This window comes from Benincasa hispida, chromosome 2 (assembly GCF_009727055.1).
Source record: "Benincasa hispida cultivar B227 chromosome 2, ASM972705v1, whole genome shotgun sequence".
Taxonomy (NCBI): Eukaryota; Viridiplantae; Streptophyta; class Magnoliopsida; order Cucurbitales; family Cucurbitaceae; genus Benincasa; species Benincasa hispida.
Window position 1 is genome coordinate 1,369,605 of NC_052350.1, and position 21,255 is coordinate 1,390,859.

The 21,255-nt window shown below is 31.2% G+C and overlaps 3 protein-coding genes and 1 long non-coding RNA gene across 4 annotated transcripts; 1 reads left to right on the forward strand and 3 right to left on the reverse strand.

Moving 5' to 3' along the window:
- Positions 1–1,105: 1,105 nt before the first annotated feature.
- On the reverse strand, positions 1,106–3,756 carry LOC120070972. Its single transcript, XR_005480092.1, has 4 exons — positions 3,616–3,756; positions 2,854–3,426; positions 2,610–2,760; positions 1,106–1,498 (listed from the first exon to the last, which is right to left on the reverse strand). It is a non-coding gene; the product is annotated as an uncharacterized LOC120070972 (long non-coding RNA).
- On the forward strand, positions 2,973–6,272 carry LOC120070970 (COBRA-like protein 4). The gene is made up of 6 exons (XM_039022940.1): positions 2,973–3,135; positions 3,242–3,321; positions 3,641–4,097; positions 4,204–4,351; positions 5,105–5,382; positions 5,473–6,272. The coding sequence occupies exons 1-6, from the start codon at positions 3,012–3,014 to the stop codon at positions 5,754–5,756; spliced, it is 1,371 nt and encodes a 456-aa protein (XP_038878868.1). The 5' UTR covers positions 2,973–3,011; the 3' UTR covers positions 5,757–6,272.
- Positions 6,121–9,224, reverse strand: LOC120070971 (protein COBRA-like). The gene is made up of 6 exons (XM_039022941.1): positions 8,985–9,224; positions 8,447–8,526; positions 7,650–8,106; positions 7,252–7,411; positions 6,834–7,114; positions 6,121–6,704 (listed from the first exon to the last, which is right to left on the reverse strand). The coding sequence occupies exons 1-6, from the start codon at positions 9,085–9,087 to the stop codon at positions 6,418–6,420; spliced, it is 1,368 nt and encodes a 455-aa protein (XP_038878869.1). The 5' UTR covers positions 9,088–9,224; the 3' UTR covers positions 6,121–6,417.
- Positions 9,225–15,058: 5,834 nt separating this feature from the next.
- LOC120071734 (pentatricopeptide repeat-containing protein PNM1, mitochondrial) lies at positions 15,059–16,998 on the reverse strand. Its single transcript, XM_039024114.1, has one exon. It carries the CDS (start codon positions 16,919–16,921, stop codon positions 15,353–15,355), a length of 1,569 nt encoding a protein of 522 aa, XP_038880042.1. The 5' UTR covers positions 16,922–16,998; the 3' UTR covers positions 15,059–15,352.
- Between the last annotated feature and the right edge of the window lie 4,257 nt (positions 16,999–21,255).

Here is a 21,255-nt window from a genome sequence, read left to right on the forward strand (position 1 = left end):
TTCTTCTGGTGAAATAGAACACCAAATATGGAAACATCATCCAACTGCACAAAATATTCAGCAACCTTGTTTTCACAATTTTAGGGAACCCCCAAAAGTAAATTAACTATAATAAAAAAAATAAACGATTGCATTACTAAAAAACAGAACAAATATTTTTAAATTAAATTTTCACCAAAAGCAAGGAATACATATATATAAAAGTTAAAATATGGTTTGATAGATGAAGGATTAGAAATTTTAATTTGGCTGTCCTTGTAAAGTTCTTTTAAATTTTCATTTAATATGTTTCTATAGGTTGACCTAATTTTAAGAACAAATGGATATATTATCCCACTCAAAATCATGAATTTGCGTTCTTCAGAAAAATAATAATAATAAATGGGGGGTCATGAATTTTACTTAAATTAACAATAACACAATCTTTTACAAATTGTCTAATTACAGTTATTAAAAATAATGTTGAAAACAATAACAAAAATCATTATGAAAATATTTTGTCAACTCTACCCAAATTTATTGTAGAATTATTTTTGCAAGTCAGTATAATTCCCCTTACTTATAAATTATAATCAACCACAGTTGGAAATTTAAAAAGAAAGAAGAACAGGAAAAAATGGAAAGATGAAGCAAAAGCATTATAGTTGTTGCCCTCTCTCACTCTCAGAAGGTTTAATTTGGTTTTCACAATAATAAAGTAAAAATTTAGCTGTTTAATAATACTGTGTAGCACAAAAATAGTGATTAAATCATTGTTAAGATAAGGATAGCACAGCTACTTGATATTAAAAAGAATAAATTAAATTTACCAAAAAAAAATCATAATAATTAAAAATAAGTGAAGAAAACTCTTTTCAATAAATTGGAACATATATTTTAACAACTTCAAACTCGATTTTGGATCATTTATAACGTCTTTGAAATAATTTATTTTTCAATGTTTTAAACAAGATTTAGTTAATTAAAACTAAGTTGAAATACTACTTTTAATCCACATACTTTTGGTATCTGTACTTTCAATTTTTCATTTTAGTCTTTATACTTTCAATTTATTTCACTTTGGTTCATCAACTTCTAAAAGAAACCATTTTTGTTCCCTTAAAAATGAAATATAATGAAATGAAAATAAATGAATCAAAATGATCACTCTTTAAATTACAATGACCAACATGAATATTATAAAAGTACATGAACTAAAATAAACAAAAGTTAAAATAAAATTGATCAAAATGAATATGACATGATCAAAGTAGTATTTAAACCTAAAAACAACTATTCAAAAATTTCATAAATATATTTAAAACCTTGAAAAAATCAATAGTTAATGTTTTTTTTAAAAAAAATATAAAATTGATGTATAAGATATCTCATTTAAAAATACTGTTCCCAAAGTATGTCTCCTTAGTCCTTCCTAACCTAGAGGATGATACTTGTCTGTTCATATTCCAAACAGAGTAATGGAAATGATACTCAAGCTTCATATTCCAAAAAGATGATCCTGAAAAAGATTGAAGAATTTTTTTTGGGTTCAACTCTTACCAAAGAATCTGAACTTAATTTCATTAGATTAAATTACAAATCTAGTCCCTGAATTTTGAAATTGTGTCTATTTGGTATCTGAATTTCAAAAAATATATAACAGATCCCTAAACTTTGTCTTAATAGGTCGTTGACAAATTTAAGTTCCATATACATTTGAATTTTATGTCTAATTGGGACTTTAAATTTTCAATTTTGTGTTTAGTAGGTCAACGAATTTTAAAAAAGAGAATATTTCAAATGACAAAACTGTTAAAAATATTTACAAAATATAGTAAAATCTTAAAATTTATCAATGATAGACAATGATATCTATTGGTGTCTATCAATGTCACTAATAAATATTGATAAAAGTCTATCAGTATCTGTCAGTATTTATCATTGATAGATTCTAAAATTTTGTTATTTTTTTGTAAATATTTTGGTTCATTTTTTTATATTTGGAAATAGCCCTTTAAAAAATTTGAAAACTCATAAACTAAGGTCCCGTTTGGTAACAATTTTGTTTTTTAAAATTAAGACTATATCATCCACATTTCTTACCATAATTTGTATCTTTTTCTCAAATACAATGGTTGAATTCTTAGCCAAATTCCAAAAACAAAAACAAGTTTTTGAAATCTACTTTTTTTAGTTCTCAAAATTTAGCTTATGCTTTTAAATTATTGGTGAAAAGTAACTAACAAATGAAAAAAATTGAAGGTGAAAATAATGTTTATAAGCTTAATTTTCAAAAAAAAACAAAAACAAAACAAAATGGTTACTAAACGAGACCTAAATTTGTGATTTTGAAAGTTGAAGAACTAAATAGATGCAAAACTTTAAAGTTTAGAGACTATATTAGTAATTTAACCTTGAATCAAATAGGTAGATGAAATATGGGAGGTGAAAATTGGTCTGAGTTAGATTTCAAATTTGAATTGTTTTACATGGAGCATGCATATACTTGTTATTTGAAGAAAAACACTCTTAAGTCCTTTTTTTTTTTTTTTAATGAGAACTTTTTTTTTAACACAATTAGATTCCTACCTAACTATATTGAACAGGATATAATCTAAACTAAAACTTACTGATTCAGTGCAGTTCAATGGGAGGAAAACTTGATTTTGAAGCAGTTGAAATCAGGTCCTGCCTCTGGTGTGAGAACACTGACAGTTGAAAAGTCTTCTCACCACTTTTGCATCATTCCTCTCTAAATCTTTGCTTCAAGATCCAGAAATACTGAAAAAGATAAATGAAGGGATTTAAGAGGTTGTGTGATTGTTTGTAAGAGAAGTAGCTGAAAAATATCACATGGATTATCTATCTAACAACCAGTAGGTGAGAGGTGAGACATCTTCTTGCATTCTCTTGAACTATATTGGTCTCTTCATTTCTCAATTTCTCCAACTCCATGCCAGCAGCAAAGAACAGTTGAATCCTCTGAGTTTTAAGTTAGTTGAAGCTTTTGATTCTCCAAAAGCTTTCAAGCCATGGAATTTAATACCTACAATGATCCATTACACAAAATTCTCTTTCAATGGGAATGTTACTTGCCTCGACAGCCAAAGATTGTACTCTTAGCACTTCTGATCTTCACAGCTTTCTGTTCAACTGGTACGTACTTGTTTACTGCTAGAAGAAAGATCTTCCATTTTCTTAGTCTTGTTATTGGTGTGTTGTAGCTTATGAATTTGTTATTGCTTCTGTTGATCTTCGTCAGGGGCATACGATCCATTGGATCCAAATGGAAACATAACAATCAAATGGGATGTAGTCTCTTGGACGCCGGATGGATATGTCGTAAGATTGTGAAACATGATTCATTTCCATTACTTGGCACCTTATAAATTCATCTGAAACCGATACATGTTTAGTAAATCATGCAGCACCTTTTTCATCCATCCCCTGTAACCACAACTTAATTAGTAACTTTATAAAGCTTTCCAGGATTATGAACAATCAATGAGGATTAAAAAGTTAACCATGATAAAGAATAAAATTATTGATCTGATCCTTGCTCTTCATTGAGTTTGAAGGGTGAGGATCGGATCACTGGTGTAAAGCAATTTTCAAATGCCCAATCGCCATACTGACCTTAGATCTTTTTTAATTGTAACAGGCTGTTGTGACAATGAACAATTTTCAGATGTACCGCCATATCAATTCACCAGGATGGACTCTAGGCTGGTCGTGGGCCAAGAAAGAAGTAATATGGTCAATGGTGGGATCTCAGACAACGGAACAAGGAGATTGTTCCAAGTTCAAAGGAAATGTTCCTCACTGTTGCAAGAAAAGCCCAGTAGTCGTTGATTTGCTCCCTGGTGTTCCTTACAATCAACAATTCTCCAACTGCTGCAAGGGTGGGGTATTGGCATCCTGGGGACAGGATCCGGCAGGATCAGTCTCCGCCTTTCAAGTGAGTGTTGGGCTAGCCGGCACTTCAAACAAAACTGTAAAATTGCCCAAGAACTTCACTCTGCTCGGTCCAGGACCAGGATACACATGTGGACCTGCAAAGGTTGTGCCTTCTACAGTCTTCCTTACTCCTGATCGCCGGAGGAAAACTCAAGCACTGAGTAAGCTTGTTTTTATTTACAATGCGGTGTTGCTTACAGATTCTCCTCATCCTTGAGTTGTTCTGGATAAAGCTCTTGAAGTTGATTTATGCTTCTTCCGATGCAGTGACATGGAATGTAACCTGCACTTATTCACAATTTCTGGCGTCTAAGAACCCAACTTGCTGCGTATCACTCTCGACTTTCTACAATGATACGATCACTTCTTGCCCAACGTGTGCGTGTGGCTGCCAGAACAAACATAATTGTATAAAGTAAGACTTCTTTCTCTACTCCAGATGGTAACAAATGTGTTTCAGGAATCTCTAAAAAAAAATATTTAAAAAATTAAAATATAATATAGTATAATATAAAGGATGAAAAGAAAAAGGAAAAGGAATGGTTCTGGCCCTCATGAATAGATGTTCCTTCATCCTAGCATCCATTCCTTGCAAACAATACGGGGGGAAAAAATCACATTTTCTTGAGAACCATTTAGGGGGTGGTTTGGGCCACCAACTTGAAGGTGATGGAGTAGGCTACATGTTTGGGGTTCCAATTATAATAATTGATGTTTCAGAATAATATAATCTACAATTAACTACAACATTACTCTTTCAAAACCCTCTTTGTTAAGTGTTTACTATTCCATACTCATCATCTCTTTCTTTCTTTATTACAGTGTTTACAATTTCCTATACAGACTAATAGTATACACCTTAGATACGTACTATCTTATAACCTACAGACTATTATAATCCACTAAATAACTATAATAATCAACTCAATATCCCAAAAGCCCTCTTGTATACCTTTGAACAGCTACAAGATGGTCTGCAGTATGAAAAGTAATATACTTAGAACATCAGGTTGTTAGAATAGGTAACCTTTTTTGTTGTCTGTTCTGAATGAACAGTAATCTAGTGTCAGATGTCTATAATATACTTTTCAACTAATTTGCTAGCTTTGTATTCTAAGCGTAGCTAGAGATTAGAACCACATTTTATTCTTTTAATCCCACCATGCAGGAGTGACTCAAAGCTACTGCACAAGGATGGAATAAACACTCCTAAAAAGGATAATACACCTTTACTACAATGCACCCATCACATGTGTCCTGTTCGAGTACACTGGCATGTAAAGATTAATTACAAGGATTACTGGCGCGTGAAGGTTGCTGTAACTAACTTCAACTATAGGATGAACTATACGCTGTGGACACTGGCAGTGCAGCATCCAAATCTGAACAATGTAACTCAAGTCTTCAGTTTTGACTACAAGCCCCTTGTTCCCTATGAATCCATCAGTGAGTGCTAAAATCCTTATGTTTTCAACGCAGATGTATGGTTATTTCAGTCTTATTTGACATAAATACACTACAAAATTCAATGTGCAGATGATACTGGCATGTTCTATGGCATGAAATTCTACAATGATCTATTAATGGAAGCAGGGCCATTTGGAAATGTACAATCTGAAGTACTCATGAAAAAGGACAAGGATACCTTTACCTTCAAGCAGGGTTGGGCATTTCCTAGAAAAGTATACTTCAATGGCGACGAATGTCAAATGCCACCGCCAGAATCATACCCATTTCTACCGAACTCTGCACCTGGAGGCTCCGGTGCAGTTACCAAATTCACAACCTCCTTGCTTTTGGTACTCTGGTATTTGTGGTGATCAGTAATCATTCTTTTCATTCTTGATCAACTTCAAAGACCTACACATGTTCATAATTCAAGGGAGAAACTGCAGATCTGCAACGAACACAGGTATACATGCCAGATATTATTGGTCATAGAATACATACACTCGGCAGATAAATCAATGTTTGTTGTTTTTGAGTTGTCTGAAGTTAACTATCTTGAGTAAAAATATCCTCTCTTACCAATGTGCTTCACAGAAAATTCAGTATAGACATGATTCTATAGTGCAAATCTTATTTTTTATTCTGTAGTCTTGACTCCGGTTAAGTAACTGAAATGATTCCATCATGTATCAACTTAAATAACAAAGAAATTATGCAGAAAACAGGCATTCTATGGAAAATTTGAACTGTTTCATAAGTTATTATACTGAGAGCGACAAATACTTTTTTAATCATTATACAAATAAAATGACTGAATGTATAACTTAACTATTTGTACAACACCATTCGCTCCAAATCTAATCAAGAATGAGGTTTGAGTTAAATAACTCATCCACAAATAGAAACAAGCTTGTATTGCCTTCGATTTAAGCACCCATAAATTCGACACCATTGACCAGATTGCTACAAGCTCGTGGGAAATCTCAAGTGTTAGAGCAACCAATAGCGTTTGTTGTTCTCCGTAGACGTAACTTATTGTGCAAAATTCAACAGTAATGCCAAAGATATTAAGATGGTCACAAGTAGAGATATAGCTGATCTGGAACTGGCATTTGGCAAATAAGGATAGGCATCTGGAGGTGGCATCACACAGTTATCACCATTGAAATAAACTCTTCTTGGAAAAGCCCAACCCTTATCAAAAGTGAAAGTGTTCTGGTCTTTTTGGAATAGGAGCTCAGACTGCACATTACCAAGAGGGCCAGCTTGATTGAGCAGATCGTTGTAGAACTTAACTCCCCATAACATCGCAGTATCATCTGCAGAACAGTACCATAATTACTAACCACAAAGTTGAGAAACTAAACTACACAATGCAGATTCTTTACGATCAAACGAGATGATCAATCAACATTATATGGGAATACATATATTCAGAGATAACTTACTTAGGTCACCATATGGGCTCAATGACTTGTAATTAAAGCTGAATAATTTAGTAATATTATCAAAATTGGGATGCTGCACCACGAGATTCCAGAGTGTGTAGTTCATTCGGTAATTGAAATTGGTGATTGTAATCTTCACTCTCCAGTAATCCTTGTAATTCAGCTTCACGTGCCAATGGACTCGAATGGGGCACATGTGGCTGGTACACTGAACCAAGGGTGCATTGTTGCCTGATTTATCAGGAGCTGATACTACTGAAGCTAAATATGGAGAATCTGGACTGGAAAAGATAATTTGAGCAGAAATAGATTATTTAGTTGAGTAAAATAGTTTCAGATTTTCGCCCCAACCACAGACTCAATGTTCAAAGAAAAATGATTAATGCAGTGCCCGATGTACAACAAAAAGTTAACTTACTCCACACAGCTCCCAGAACCCGCCGTGTTGTTTTGACATCCGCAAGTGCAGGTTGGGCAGTTGACTATAGTATCATTGTAGAAGGAAGAGAGGGAAACACAACAAGTGGGTGTCTTCTGAGCAAGGAATTGAGAATAGGTGCATGTAACATTCCAAGTCACTGACATAAGAGCAAGGATAGACTGAATCAAATGTCATTAACTGATGACATTCATGCTTACAAGTAATTGAAGTAGAACGTGCATTCAGTCAGATACCAAGTCAAACTTAAGAACGATGAGTCTATGCCCAGTACACCTAAGCTAATATCGTTAATGATATCTATCTGCATGTAGACAATATTAGAATTCTACACTGAACCTAATATTAAATTGCAAGTATCCGGCAAGTTTACTTACTCAAAGCTTGAGTTACTCTTCTTTTATCTCCAGATACAAATTTGGTTGGCTTCACAATCTTTGCTGGCCCACAAGTGTATCCAGGTCCTGGCGCTTTAAGCGTGAAGTTTTTAGGGAGCCTGACAGTTTTGTTACTTGTTCCTGCAGCACCAACACTGACTTGAAATGAACTTGCCGCATTGCCTGGGTCTTGGGCCCATGAGTTTATCACTCCACCTTTGCAACAATTTGCAATCTGCTGATTGTAAGGTGTTCCTGGCAATAGATCCACAACGGTTGGATCTTTCTTGCAGCAATGAGGAGTATTCCCTTTGAATCTTGAACAATCGCCCTGTTCGGTTGTTTGGCCTCCCATCATGCTCCAAATGACTTCTTTCTTTGCCCATGTCCACCCTAATGTCCAACCTGGAGCTTGAATATGGCGGTATTGCTGGAAGTTGTACATTGTAACAACAGCCTGCCACCAAATAGATAATCTCTTAGATCAGAGAACCAATAAGAAAGAAGCCAAATGAGCTACCAAACACTAGAGAAAAATTACTGTGGGGGAAATAAAAACTACCGCATGCATATTTATTGGCGACTTTCAGATATGATGATAAGTGTCCATTTTATAGCATATACTCATAGACACTACAACTGGAAATACACTAGAGTTGGCATAAAAAAATGTAAAGAGACTAAGCAAACAAATGATTGAGGTACTGATAATCTTCTAAATAAATTTTGCACGAAAAACGATAGAGTTTAATTCGTCGCAGAAAACCAAAGAAGCGCAATTCTCATATGAAACTTACAACATAGCCATCTGGAGTCCAGCTCATTACATCCCACTTGATTGTGATGTTCCCGTTGGGATCAAGTGCATCATAGGCTTCTGCAAAGAGATCCAGTGAAAAAGATGAAAATCGAAATTTCTCAGAGAATATTGCATAACTATTTTTTCTTCAAGTCACGGCTGCATCTCATTCTTCTTCTAATTTCAATTTAAATACCATTACTAACAATAATAACAATCAAAATGACGCAACAAAATTTCAGACAAAATTCGTTGACTTATCAATGTAACTAGATTCCATCACAACCTAGCATCCGTTCTTTAGTTCTCAACATAACAAAAAAGAAACACTCGCCTCCACATTTCAAATCGATCAATCAATAAAGAAGAACATAAAACCAATATACGAGGTGAACAATTGAAGTAAGCACAATTTCTAAATGTTCTCAACTACCAGATAACCAAGATAAATTAACGAACAGTTGAAGTAAGCACACCCAGTAACCAAATCTGGAACCTCCCGGCACAAATTAGTAACAAAATCTGAGTTGACTGACCTGTTGAAGTGAAACTGAAGCTGGAAAGTAGAAAGAGAAGCAAGACGGCAAAACCGGTAATGTCGGCGACGGATCCGGTGGAAGCGAAACGCCGAGACCTCATTTTTCCGATGCAGACTGAGCTGCAGGCGGCGTTTCCGCTAATGGCTCAAGATCTGCAATGGAAACTTGCCGTGGCCAGTGAAGAGAGAGAGTGGGAAGTATTCCACAAGACTGTAAGGCTTATAATGGTGAATTGTGAGAAATAAAGAAATTGATTTTAATGGCGGACTCTCGGCTTTCTGTAAGGAACAGTTTACCGCCGTTGATTAGCGAAATTCCAATCCCGCCCTTTATTCTACATTTTAACTTCAAAATTTTATTTTAATTTTTACGACTATTTTTAAATATAGTAAATGTTATTGTCTATTAATTAGTCTATCGATCATAGATACTGAAAAATGTCTAGAGTTTCTATCACACATTTTTGCTATATTTTAAAATATTTTCAATAATTTTATCATTTATAACAATTTCTCTAATTTTTTTAAACTATATTTTTATTTATGGTGATGTGAGAATATAGCTTAAAGACCGTTCTTGAGAGAATTCTGCTCCACGTTATAATATATTTTTTCCTTAATTTTATCTTAATTTATTTTATTTCCTTCAAATGTACTTTAAAAAAAGTGATGTTGAAATTAATGTCATTGTTCGTGACTATAAATGGTGTTACTGTACTTGCTATGAACATTATTTTCTTACTAGCTTCATTAACCTTGCTCAAGCTATTGCCCTGTACGAGGGTTTTTCCAAATCATTTGGTTGGTAAAACGTAATATGTGAATGAGGTTCAAGCCTTTGTTGATTACATTCACGATCTCTATCTCTTTGAGTCTATCAAGAATTTCCTTTTAATCAATCGCTAGAGTAGCTTTTATATCTCATGACTTAACTTACCACGCTCGAATATCTAAGTTTCATCAATCTAGCTTGAAGACCACCTTTGTGGGGGCGAATGTGTGTGTTTAAGTTGGAATAATATGCAGAATGATAGATTTGAACTTCTAACCACTTGCCACGATGACATATTTTTTTATGTTGGAAAATCAGACTAAATTTGTGCTTACTTCAAGAAGGAAAAGAAATGTTAATATCTTTAACAATAACAAAATAAATTTACGTACACTATAGTTAACAAAAATCTTCATGTTTACCACTATATTATATATATATTCATTTTCTTTTTGAATTGTTTTCTTTTAGTCGTAAAAAATGTTGGAAATGACTTTTGGGTTTAGGTCAATAGAGAAAGTTAAGGAGAGTGGGAAGTTTTGTCCCACATGAATAGATTTAGAATTGTCTAGAGGGTATAAATACTAAAACATTTTAGATGAGAATCCAAAGTGTGTTGATGGTGGAAGTATAACCCTTTCACCACATGAGCGCATTGTCGCCATTGTCCGTTCAATCGGACGAGCGGGTTTGAGTAACTGCACTTGCGTGAAAAAAAAATAAATTTTTATTACTCATCCTTTTAATTATTTTTTAATAATTCTTTTGTTGACTGTTTTGACCGTTAACGAACTGTTGGGTTTCTATCCGTTGATTTTTATCCGATAACGGACCATTGGGTTTCTTTCCATTGGGTTTTATCCATAATGGACTGCGTGAGTTTGTGTCCGTTAATGAACCGTTCAGATTCTGACCATTTCCTCTGTCTGTTGGTGTCCTCCTCTTCTCTACTATTTAACACAAATCAGATATGTGAAAGGGAGACACCAAACTCGATTTCCATCTTCTATTTCCTCCTAAATTCTTCTTATGTTCTGAGCAATCTTCTCATCGGTTCTAGTCCATTTTCCAGTGAGTGCACACCTGAATTTGGAGGTTGCGTTAACTTTTGGGAGCAACAGGCATAAGCGATTAGCATCGAGGTCGCTCCGTAATTGCTTTCAGGACTGTGGATCCTCCACGATGCAGTAATCTTCATAACATCCATTCTAACAAAAAAAAACTTAATGATAATCGGTAGGATATCCTATTTAGTAAGAAAGTAAGTACTTTTTATTGTCAATCATGTCATTTTCAATACTAGACATAAACTTATATGACATATAAAGCCAAATAATTCTCTAGCTCCTCTTCTAAATCTCACTAATATATATGTGTGTATTTAATATTAAGAAAAAAAAAAACAATTTAAAGCCGTAAAGTACTATATAGTTAATTTTGTGGTAAAATATTGATTAAATTGACAACAAAATAACATTATTATGTACTTTATTATTTAATCTTAAGAATGCTAAATTAAATAAAACCTTGAATTTACCATTATGAAAAAAGGGAAAATTACTTAATTCGATGTAGAAAGAAAATGGGTTTCCTTGTTGAGAAGATTGGAATCAATGCTAAAATTTAAAGAAGGAAAAAGGAAAATAAAAGCTGAAAGTTTCTGATTTGGTAAATAGATGAGAAGGGCAGTGGCAATTGTGGAACAAAGTAGAAAAAATCAACGAAAGAAAAAAGTGAATAAGGGAGGGAGACAGCTGGCTGGGAAGTGGGGCAGAGGAAAGTGGTTGGGTCGACATATTGTATTTGTATTTAGTGTCGGTGGAGATTAAAATTCTATGCTTCTCATTTGATTTTTGCATTTGTTGCATTGCAAAATGCAGCATTTATAATTATAATGTCCATTTGATTCATTTTATTATCTAACCATTTATCTCTAGTTAGATTTCAATAATTGCAACTCAAATAAATCAATTTTAGTCTCTGAAAATCATAGATTTTTTTTTTTTTTAATTAGTTTTCATCTTTGATTTTTATCGATATAAATTTGATTAAATTGTAAATTTGATCCATTTGATTGAGAAAAGGTCAAAACTCAATCTATATAATTTTAAAAGTTATAATTTAATCTTTATAATTCGATGAACCTCTTAAATAGTTCATGTAATTTGATAAAAACAGCAACTATCTACTAAGTTTTTCTAAAATTGTATGAACTTAACTTTTAATTTTTTTTCAAACTGCATACTAAATTAATAATTTTAACCTTTTTTAAAATAAAATTAATAAGTTATTTAATAAAAGGTAAGGGTGAGAATTTTAATATTCAATGTTTTAATTAATGACACTTGAGATAAAGTCAATCATTGCTATACAATACAATGATACAATTGTTTAATATATTTATAGGCACACACCAAAATATTTCAAAAAAGAAAATGACCTCATTTAATAATTATTTATTTTTAAAAAGTATAGCTCAAAATTGTCTTTAGAAAAGTTAAGGTAGTCAAATTTTGTAAATGAACAAACAAACTTTAAAAAAAAAAAAAAAAAACATAAAATTAAAAACAAAATGATGAAATGAATTATATTAATTATATCATATATCCAAAATCACCACTAGTTACTGTAGGGCTTAAAAAATGAAAATAAAAATATGTATTGGTTGGTAGACACAATTTTGTTTATAAATATATAATACATTTCGAGTCCAAATATGTATAATTATTATATTTAATACATTGGAGGACAACATTTTCTTTATTTAATTATGAAACTGGGGTTAATTGACGTAAGCCTAATGTATTTCCTGTTTTTCTATATTTCTTTACTTTTTCGTCTCTTTTTATGGGTTTTTCATGATTTATTTAATTAGCGAGGACTTTATAATTTGCCGACACTCTTGTGGGACATGTTGTGCTTATGTTTGAGAAATGCGGGGCTTTTTATTAAATAAGAAAAATGTTAATAACCATTTATAAATTCATTACGGGAAGTTTTCGGTGAATGACTAAACGTTACATTATGTAGATATATTTTAGTTGACTCTGTTATAAAATCAAGGTTTTAATTCTATTTTACTCCATGAATTTTGAATCTTACTTTAAAAAACATTTAATTTAGTCATTAAATTTTTAAAAAATATTTATTTTAATCCTTACCATTAGAATTTTGTTAACTTTTAAACATAATAGTGAGATGATTTATATTTTTTAATGACTAAGTTGCCAAATAAGTTAACCATACTAAAAAGTCTAAAATTTTAATTTTAATTCAATTAGTAAAATAACATTTTTTTTATAGGAAATCTCAAACCATTGTGCATCTAAGATTTTGGTCGTTCACTATTTTGACACGTTGGTGGTCGATATTTTACTTCACCTTTATCTTACTCAACCCACGCTAAATACAATTTCGTCTTTAAATTAATTCCATTTTTAAAGACCCAACATAATCTTAATAGGGACCAAAATCTAAAATTAAAAGTTTGTTAAAGTTTAGACACCAAGATAGAACTAGATTTAAAATTCAACACCAAGATAAGATTTAAATCTAAAATTAAACTCATTAAATATAGAAAAGAACATAGAGTCCAGCTTTACCATTTACAATTTAAATGCTGCTTACGTCAACCACAAATGTTTAATTTTAAGCTACAAAGTGCTAAATACAACTTTTTATTTTAAAAAAAGTTAATAATAAAAATAACGATTAAAAACTAAAATAAAATAAACTATCTATGTCCAAAAAATTCTTAGTTTCATAGGCATATTTAAAACCATCAAGTTAACCAGTAAATAGTTATTAAAATTCAATTTTTGCCCAAAAACTTGTAACACTAAATCAATTTTCACTGCAAATTTTCAAAGACCTTAGACTTAAGGTACATATTGCAATTTATACCCTCAATTCAATTTTCGTTAATCTTAACAAAAAAAAAAAAAAAAAAAAAAAAAAAAAAACAATGTAAAAATCTCTACAAACTCACAAATTAAAATAATACCAGAAATTGCACAAAATTAAGTTTGATTGATTCATAAATTAATTGTTGATCAACTTTGTCATAAATTCACAGAATTTAACAAAAATTTAGCTTTAATAATATCAATCTTTCTTTGAAATCTTATCAAATTTACATTATACATATGATAATACATGTGAGAACATTTTTGTAACAAATTTTCAAACAAAAACTTAGAAAATTTGCAATACTTTACTTGAAAAAGTTAAAATTACAAGACCTATTTAAGTTTAAAATGCAATTCAATGAAATTGAAAGTTAAGAGTAAAATTGATGCTCATAAATTAATGGGTAAAAAATGACTTTTATCCTAAACACTTATTATTAAACTAACACGGGATGGAAGTCCTATGCATAATTCAACAATCAAGATATTAGTAATTTCTTCTATAGATTGAACACTCGAGTCTTCACTCAAACATACACTAAATTTTGTAATGTTTTTTGAGAAATGATATTTGGCAATAGGATCAAACAAGAAGTGCATGGCAAACAATACACGAATTTATTTCATCAAATGGTTCTAAGAAATCAAACCTGATAAAGCAGTCATCTTACGCAGATAAAAGATAAAAAATTAATATGAACTACTTACTAAAGGACATTTGGTCTATCGAGTTGAGCTTATACGTCCGAAGTTACTATATTAGAGTTAATAAATGTGTTTCGGGTGTAGAATTATAAGATTGAATTCCTCTATAATTATGAAAAAAATATATTAAGAAAGTAAGATGGAGTCACTTGGTAAATATGAAAATATAAAAAAAAATTGAAGATGAATTTACTCGATAAATGTGTAAGTTCAACACGAGCTCAATCTACATCCAACAGCAATCTCAAGGAAAAGCATTCTTAATAAAGCAGACTGATATGCTCAGTAAACCGCAAAACCCATGGAAGCAATTATCAATAAGAAATCAACAGAGTCAAACACAACGTATGAGATGTAAAGAACTTGATGAAACTCGCCTCATCCGAATGGCAGTCTTAAGAAGTATTCCATATTTGGTCAGCTTTTCCATGGATGAGCCTGTAAAACAACAACAATCGGCAGGATGGTAGACAAGACACAAGGCCAAACTTATTCAAATTTCAACAAGAACATCACGAGTCATCATTAAGAGAAACTGATAAAAAGCAGAATCAGTTATGTTTCTAGTAGTAGCTAACATGTTCTCAGCGTCAGTTAACCAAATATGAACAAGCAGTAGCTTCATTTTACACTCCATGGATAGATACTATAGGATTAAAAACAATGCAACATTCTTTCCAAGTTGCATTTTCCTAAACGAACCTGGAATTTTGATCCACCAAAGTTTGACCTTGTTCCTTGGTCCAATATAAATAATGAAATGACATGCCAGAGCTGTCATTGTCCCGTATTAGTTTCAGCAAAATTCAATACCAGACCGGGCAAAATAAAAAACCTCTTATTTTTCTGCTGCTAATACTATAGAGGGTAGGAGAGGGCCGGGGCGGGTGCAAAAGAAAACAGAGAACATCATAAAAAAGAATGGATCAAGTTTGTTGTTCAAACTTCAATTTGTATGCATTCTATTCTAGTGCTACATTATCAAAATGCTCTACGCATTGCTTTTTTTGGTTTCTTGACAAAACTCAATCGAATTTGCTTCAGTCGTCGCCTCTTCCTCGCCATTTTCTCAGGCAATGTCTCCCTCTTCTTCTCAACCTTATTTACCTTTGGCTTCTTTACATATCTTGGATCCACCTGATATGCTTTTGGAGTAACTGGCACTCCACGTTTTTGAGCTTCATTAAAGAGTGAATTTGCTTTGTCCAGACGGTTATGGGCACACAATTTTCCCATCAATAGATCATATGTCTTAATCCCAGGTTCACACCCATCCTTCTTCATCTTTGCAAAAACAACCAGAGCATGATCAATTCTCTCAATCCCACACAAAATCTTCAGAAACTCATAATAAGCCTTCTTATCAAGTGCATCACCATATCCTGCAGACCTCATTCTGTCAATCATTTCATCCCCCTCTCCTGTTCTTGCCGCTTGATACAAACTTTTAATCAAAATAAGGAACGTTTCAGCATTGGGATGACATCCCCACTCCCCCATCCGATGAAACAAATTTACTGCATCAGAGGTTTTCCTAATCTTGCACAAATTATTAATCAGCACATTGAAAGTTTCCACATTTCGTGGAACCCCACGATAATCCATTTCCACTAGAATTTCCTCAGCCTCAGAATGAAGTCGGAACGGATCCTTTTTCCTACAAAGTTTGCAAACACAGTCAAGCAAAGCATTATATGCCGTAGTCCCTAACTCAAACCCGCCCCTGTACATCTCACCCGCCAGCCTTTTTGCTTCATCAAGTTTCCCATCAACGCACCATCCTTTGACCAGAGTATCGCAAATTGCTTCATCGGGGAAAAACTCGTTAGCCAAGTCTTTGACCATCTTTTCTGCATGGCTCGCGAAGCCATTTTCACAGAGCTTCTCCACCACCAGCCTAAGTGACTCTTTATCCCTCTTAAGCCCGTAATTCTTCTCCATCGTCTCAAAAAACGAGATCAACTTCGTGGATCGCCCAGCACGAGCGAACCGATCAATAGACGACCGCAGGGTTTTAGCCCCGCTAATTCCTAAACCTTTCGCAAGAACTTCATGAACCGCATTGAAATCCTTTCTACGACCAAAATAATCAATAAAATACGAGATAGTTTCATCCGTGTGATGAAAATCAGGATTCGATACTAACCACTCATTAAACCCTAACACCGTCCGACCAGCTTCCGATGAGAGATTGAGCGTATTGAGAACTAACTCCGGATTTGGTTTAACATGCGAAAAGCTAAGTTGAAGACGCTGCGTAATAGGAAGAGGATCCAAATCAGGGTCTTTGAGAAGCTCGGATGCAAGTGATTGCGATGTTTGATCCAGGTCATTGTCTCCGGATTCGGAAAAGAACGAATGAGAAAGTGAGAGATACAAGGGAGAAGAATACCTCAATGCTGCCTCATGATGCCGGAAATGGTGGAAGAGAGACGTCAAATTTCGATGTAAAAGAACGTTCCTCGAACAATCATTCAAAGAAGTCGAAGACGGTGATGATAAAGATCGAATAAAAAGAGTTCGAAGTTGCAGATACGGTAATGGCGGCATCGTGGACGATGAACTCTGAAAAAGAAAAGGAAAATGGAACTCAGCTTGGAAGAAGAACGCTAATGGAAGCTGGAGCAAGACGAAAAAACCTAAGCGACGAGTCCAGCTATTGGGCTGGGCCAATTATTACTAAGGATTACAAACTTTTTGGGCTTTTAGAAAGATGGGCTTATGAAATTGGACAGATATTCGGATGGTGTGATTTTACCTATTTGTCCTTCAAATGAAAACCAAAATATTGGTTAAGTTTCATTCTCGTCCGGTACTTCAAGTTTTGTTTAATTTTTACTCTTAGATGGAAATGTGAGGTTCTGATTTCATGTAGACATCGATATATAGCAATTTTGAAAAAGTTCATAAAAATTGGTGAAAATTATTATAATTAGTTAATGAAATTATGATTGTGATTAAATTAGATTATTATTGACAATTTTTAATCATTATTTCTATAAAGTAAGACAAGATTTAGATGTATATTGTAAAATATTTGTGTAAATGTAGATGCGAGAACATAAATTTAAAAAATAAATAAAAAAATAATTACAAATTAATATCAAATATTGAAAGTTAATTGCAAAATTAAAGAACATGAAATACTTGCATATAAAATAATCGTAAATTGTTTATTATAAAATAGAGTTGATATAAAAATGAAGAGGCATAGCATTTAATGTAACATGATAGAATAGAAAAATCATAATATTAAATATAAGAAGGATGTAAAAATCATAACATTAGACATAACACACAACAAAATGGAAAAGAAAGAAGAAAAAGAAAAGAAGGTGATAGAGCTTGAGAGAAATATTAGAGAACTCGCACCAATTCAAGTTTGTGGTGAAATGATGTGAAAATTTAATGGAAGAGATTTAAATAAAAATATATGATTTTCAATGTAAAATTTTTTTTAAAAAAAAAAAAAAAAAAAAAAAATCCATCGAACTAATATAACCAATTATAAAAAGAAAAAAAAAAGAAAAAATTTCGAGAAATGGGGAGAAAAATCGAAATTTCCTTCTACTACAATTTCGAGAGATTTTAAAGTAGGATGCTAATGTTAACTAAATTTTGAAATAAAAATCAAAATGCATTTTTCAAATCTTCCTTGATATTTGTGGCTGGTTTAAAATTCACCGAGTTCCCGTTTTTACCCTATCAAATTAAAGGATGATGTCACCATTCACCAATCTTATTTCAGTTAGGTTTGAACTTTTTTTGAAAATCACAATCTTATATTACTTTCCATGATTGTGTATTCAGGGTTTTTTTTCTTTTCTTCTTCTCAATTCAAACCTAATTTAAAATTTAAAATACAGACTTGGTGATGTGTTTTTTTTTTTTTTTTCCCCTCACCAAACTTCTTTTAGTATGATTAGGTATAGGAAATTCAAACTACAAATCTCGTAGTTATTAACACATGAGTATGTTAATTGAGCTATGTTCGATTTATTTTTTTCTTCAAGATTTTGTATGGATGACCTTTTCACAAGTTCCTTTATGATTGACGAACCGCCCTTCACAATCGTATGAAATTTAACATTATGCTTATATCATTGTGCACTACCACTTTTTATAACTTATTGAGTTAGAGATATTGGTCATGTATATCATAGCCCTAATGCGACAGTCATGCCAATTATGATCCTTATTCTCCTCACACTTTGTTGTGCTTTCACTGTGAATGTTGAAACAATATTGTGTTTCAACAGAGAAAAATAAAGATCATGATAAACATTATAAACATGATGGCCATCACGTTAGAACTATAATAGACATGTTGATCCCTAACGCAATATGCGCTTTGACATAAGCAAAAAGCTATATTTCATATGTTTATGAGAGATGAGTTATCAATTATAAAGAAACCCGTGAAAGGGTCATCCTTAAAAAAAAAACTCATTTTTTCAACCCTACTACAAACATAATTGTTCCATTTCTACTAAATGTCTGTTATGGCTAGGGTTAGGATTGGTTTCAGACCTACTACAAATACATAATTGTTCAGAGTCGTGCTTACCCAAACACAATAATCCTAATCCTAAAAAGGCAAAAATTATATAGTAAAACCATTCAAGTCTAGAATTAATAGAGAAAAGTATTAAAAATTCAAACGGTAACAAAATGACTAAAAAGGCATTAAAATTTCAAACCCATCTGACTAACCAGAATAAAATGACTAACAATTAAAAGAGAAAGATATTAAAAAATTCAATCAAGTTTTCTTAAAATTGAAAACGGGGACTATAGATTTTCATTTTTCACCATCAAAAAACGAATGAAGGGAATAATATAAAAATTAAATATATCTATACTATCTAAAAGGGGCTATGAAAAAAAAACATTTGATTTCTTCTTTTGCCTCTTTTAGTAATTGGTTATAGGGTTATACAATGTAATTTTACACTAAAATTAAAAAATATAATTTATAATTCACGTAAATTAATCTTATCTCTAATATTTTATTCCAAAATTTGTCATTCAAAATAATCTCATTCACGTGTATTTTATTGCTTTAAATTTTGGTCGATGTAAGATCTACCATATATCATTAAAAAATAAAATTACACATAAATTAAATTAATTTAAAATTTAGTTATCTCTAATATTTCATTCAATATCAAACTTTATCATTAAAAAAATTATATCATTTACGTGGATTCCAAAAATAAATAAATTAAATTCACATTTAAATCATTAAATTAAAATTTTAAAACTCCAAATTATAACATATTCTCTACATCATCACGTTAAAATAAAATTAAAAAGCAACTCTACATCACGTTAAATATATATATATATATATATTATCTAAATCTAAAAGGATTTTTGGAAAAAAAAAAGGAAATTATTTCAAATGATAAAATTATTGAAAATATTTATAAGATATAGTAAAATTTTAAAACTATCAATACTTTCATTGTCTATCAGCGTATAGTTCTAAAATTTTGTTATATTTTGTAAATATTTTAGCTTATTTTTTTATATTTAAAGACAACAAAAAAATATAATTTTGATATCTAAATTTTCTCAATAAATAGTTGAATTAAATTTCTCTTTCTAGATCAAGTAAGTCCTCTCTCTTCTTCTTCTACATATTTTTGTCGTTCTCTCCAATTTATTTGTTTTATTTATTTATTTTCAAAGAAAATTTGTTTCAGCATTATGGTATTTTTATTTTTGTTTAATTAATAGCACCATTGTTCCCATATATTGAAGTTCTCATCTTGGTAAGAAATTTGGTCCAAGAAATTTGTCAATGTTCAATCAATTTAGAAGTTGGCAGAGAGACAAAGAAGAGAGTGATCGACCATTTTGTTTTTATGCTTTTGTAGTTTTTTTTTTTTTCACTTTTAAAATTTTGTAAAAGCATATCAATGAGTCTAAGGATTTATAATTATTTATTATTTATTCATTTTTTTATTTTCTCTTTTCAATTTTGTTGTAGTTACACACTAATTCTTGCCTTTATAATTTGGAAAATGAAGTTCAAAATCAACCAGAGATCATTGCAATTCTAACAAAGAGAATAAGTTTGGGTATATGTCTTGCATATAAGAATAATAATATTTTGGTTTAAATTAAAATTGGAAAAAAATTGAAAATTATGAACATAATCAAATACTCATTTTATAATTTTTTTTTTTAATGAAGAAATGTTTTATACAAAAATAGAAAAAATTAATATATTTGTGAATAACCAAATCATCTAATTCAAAATAAATAAAATATAGCAAAAAAAGATTAATGTAATCAAATCATCCAAAAAAAAAATAAATAAGGAAGGATTATCATGGTGTTTTCTAATATTAGTTTGAATGAAGTTTAAAATTAAGAAGACAATCAAAAGTAATTAACTTGAAATTTGTAACCAGTTAAAAGAAATATTTCTGTTTAGCTTAAGATTCAAAATTAATAGGGTAATCAAGTCCTCCGATAATTTATTTTTTAAAATAAGAAAGGATTATCATAATTATAAAAATTTTTTTAAAAAAACAGTTTGAATCAAAGTTTGAAAATAAGAACCAAATTAAGGAACAATTATCTCTAAAAAGAGATTTTTTTTTTTTTTTTTTTTAATGTAGAGAAGGATTATCACGATACTTTTTTTTGGCAAATGATCACATTTTAAAAAAAGTATATAATTTTTTGTTTAAATAAAAGTTGGAAATTAAGGTATATCAAATCAATCAAAATCAAAACCAAAATAATTATTTTTAATTTAGAGAGGAAGATTTGAATAGAGGTTATTAGTTTTTTTTAGTACAAATAGACCATGAATTCTAAAATCGGATCATTAGTTTGAATAACTTTATAATTTAAATAAAAATCTCTCA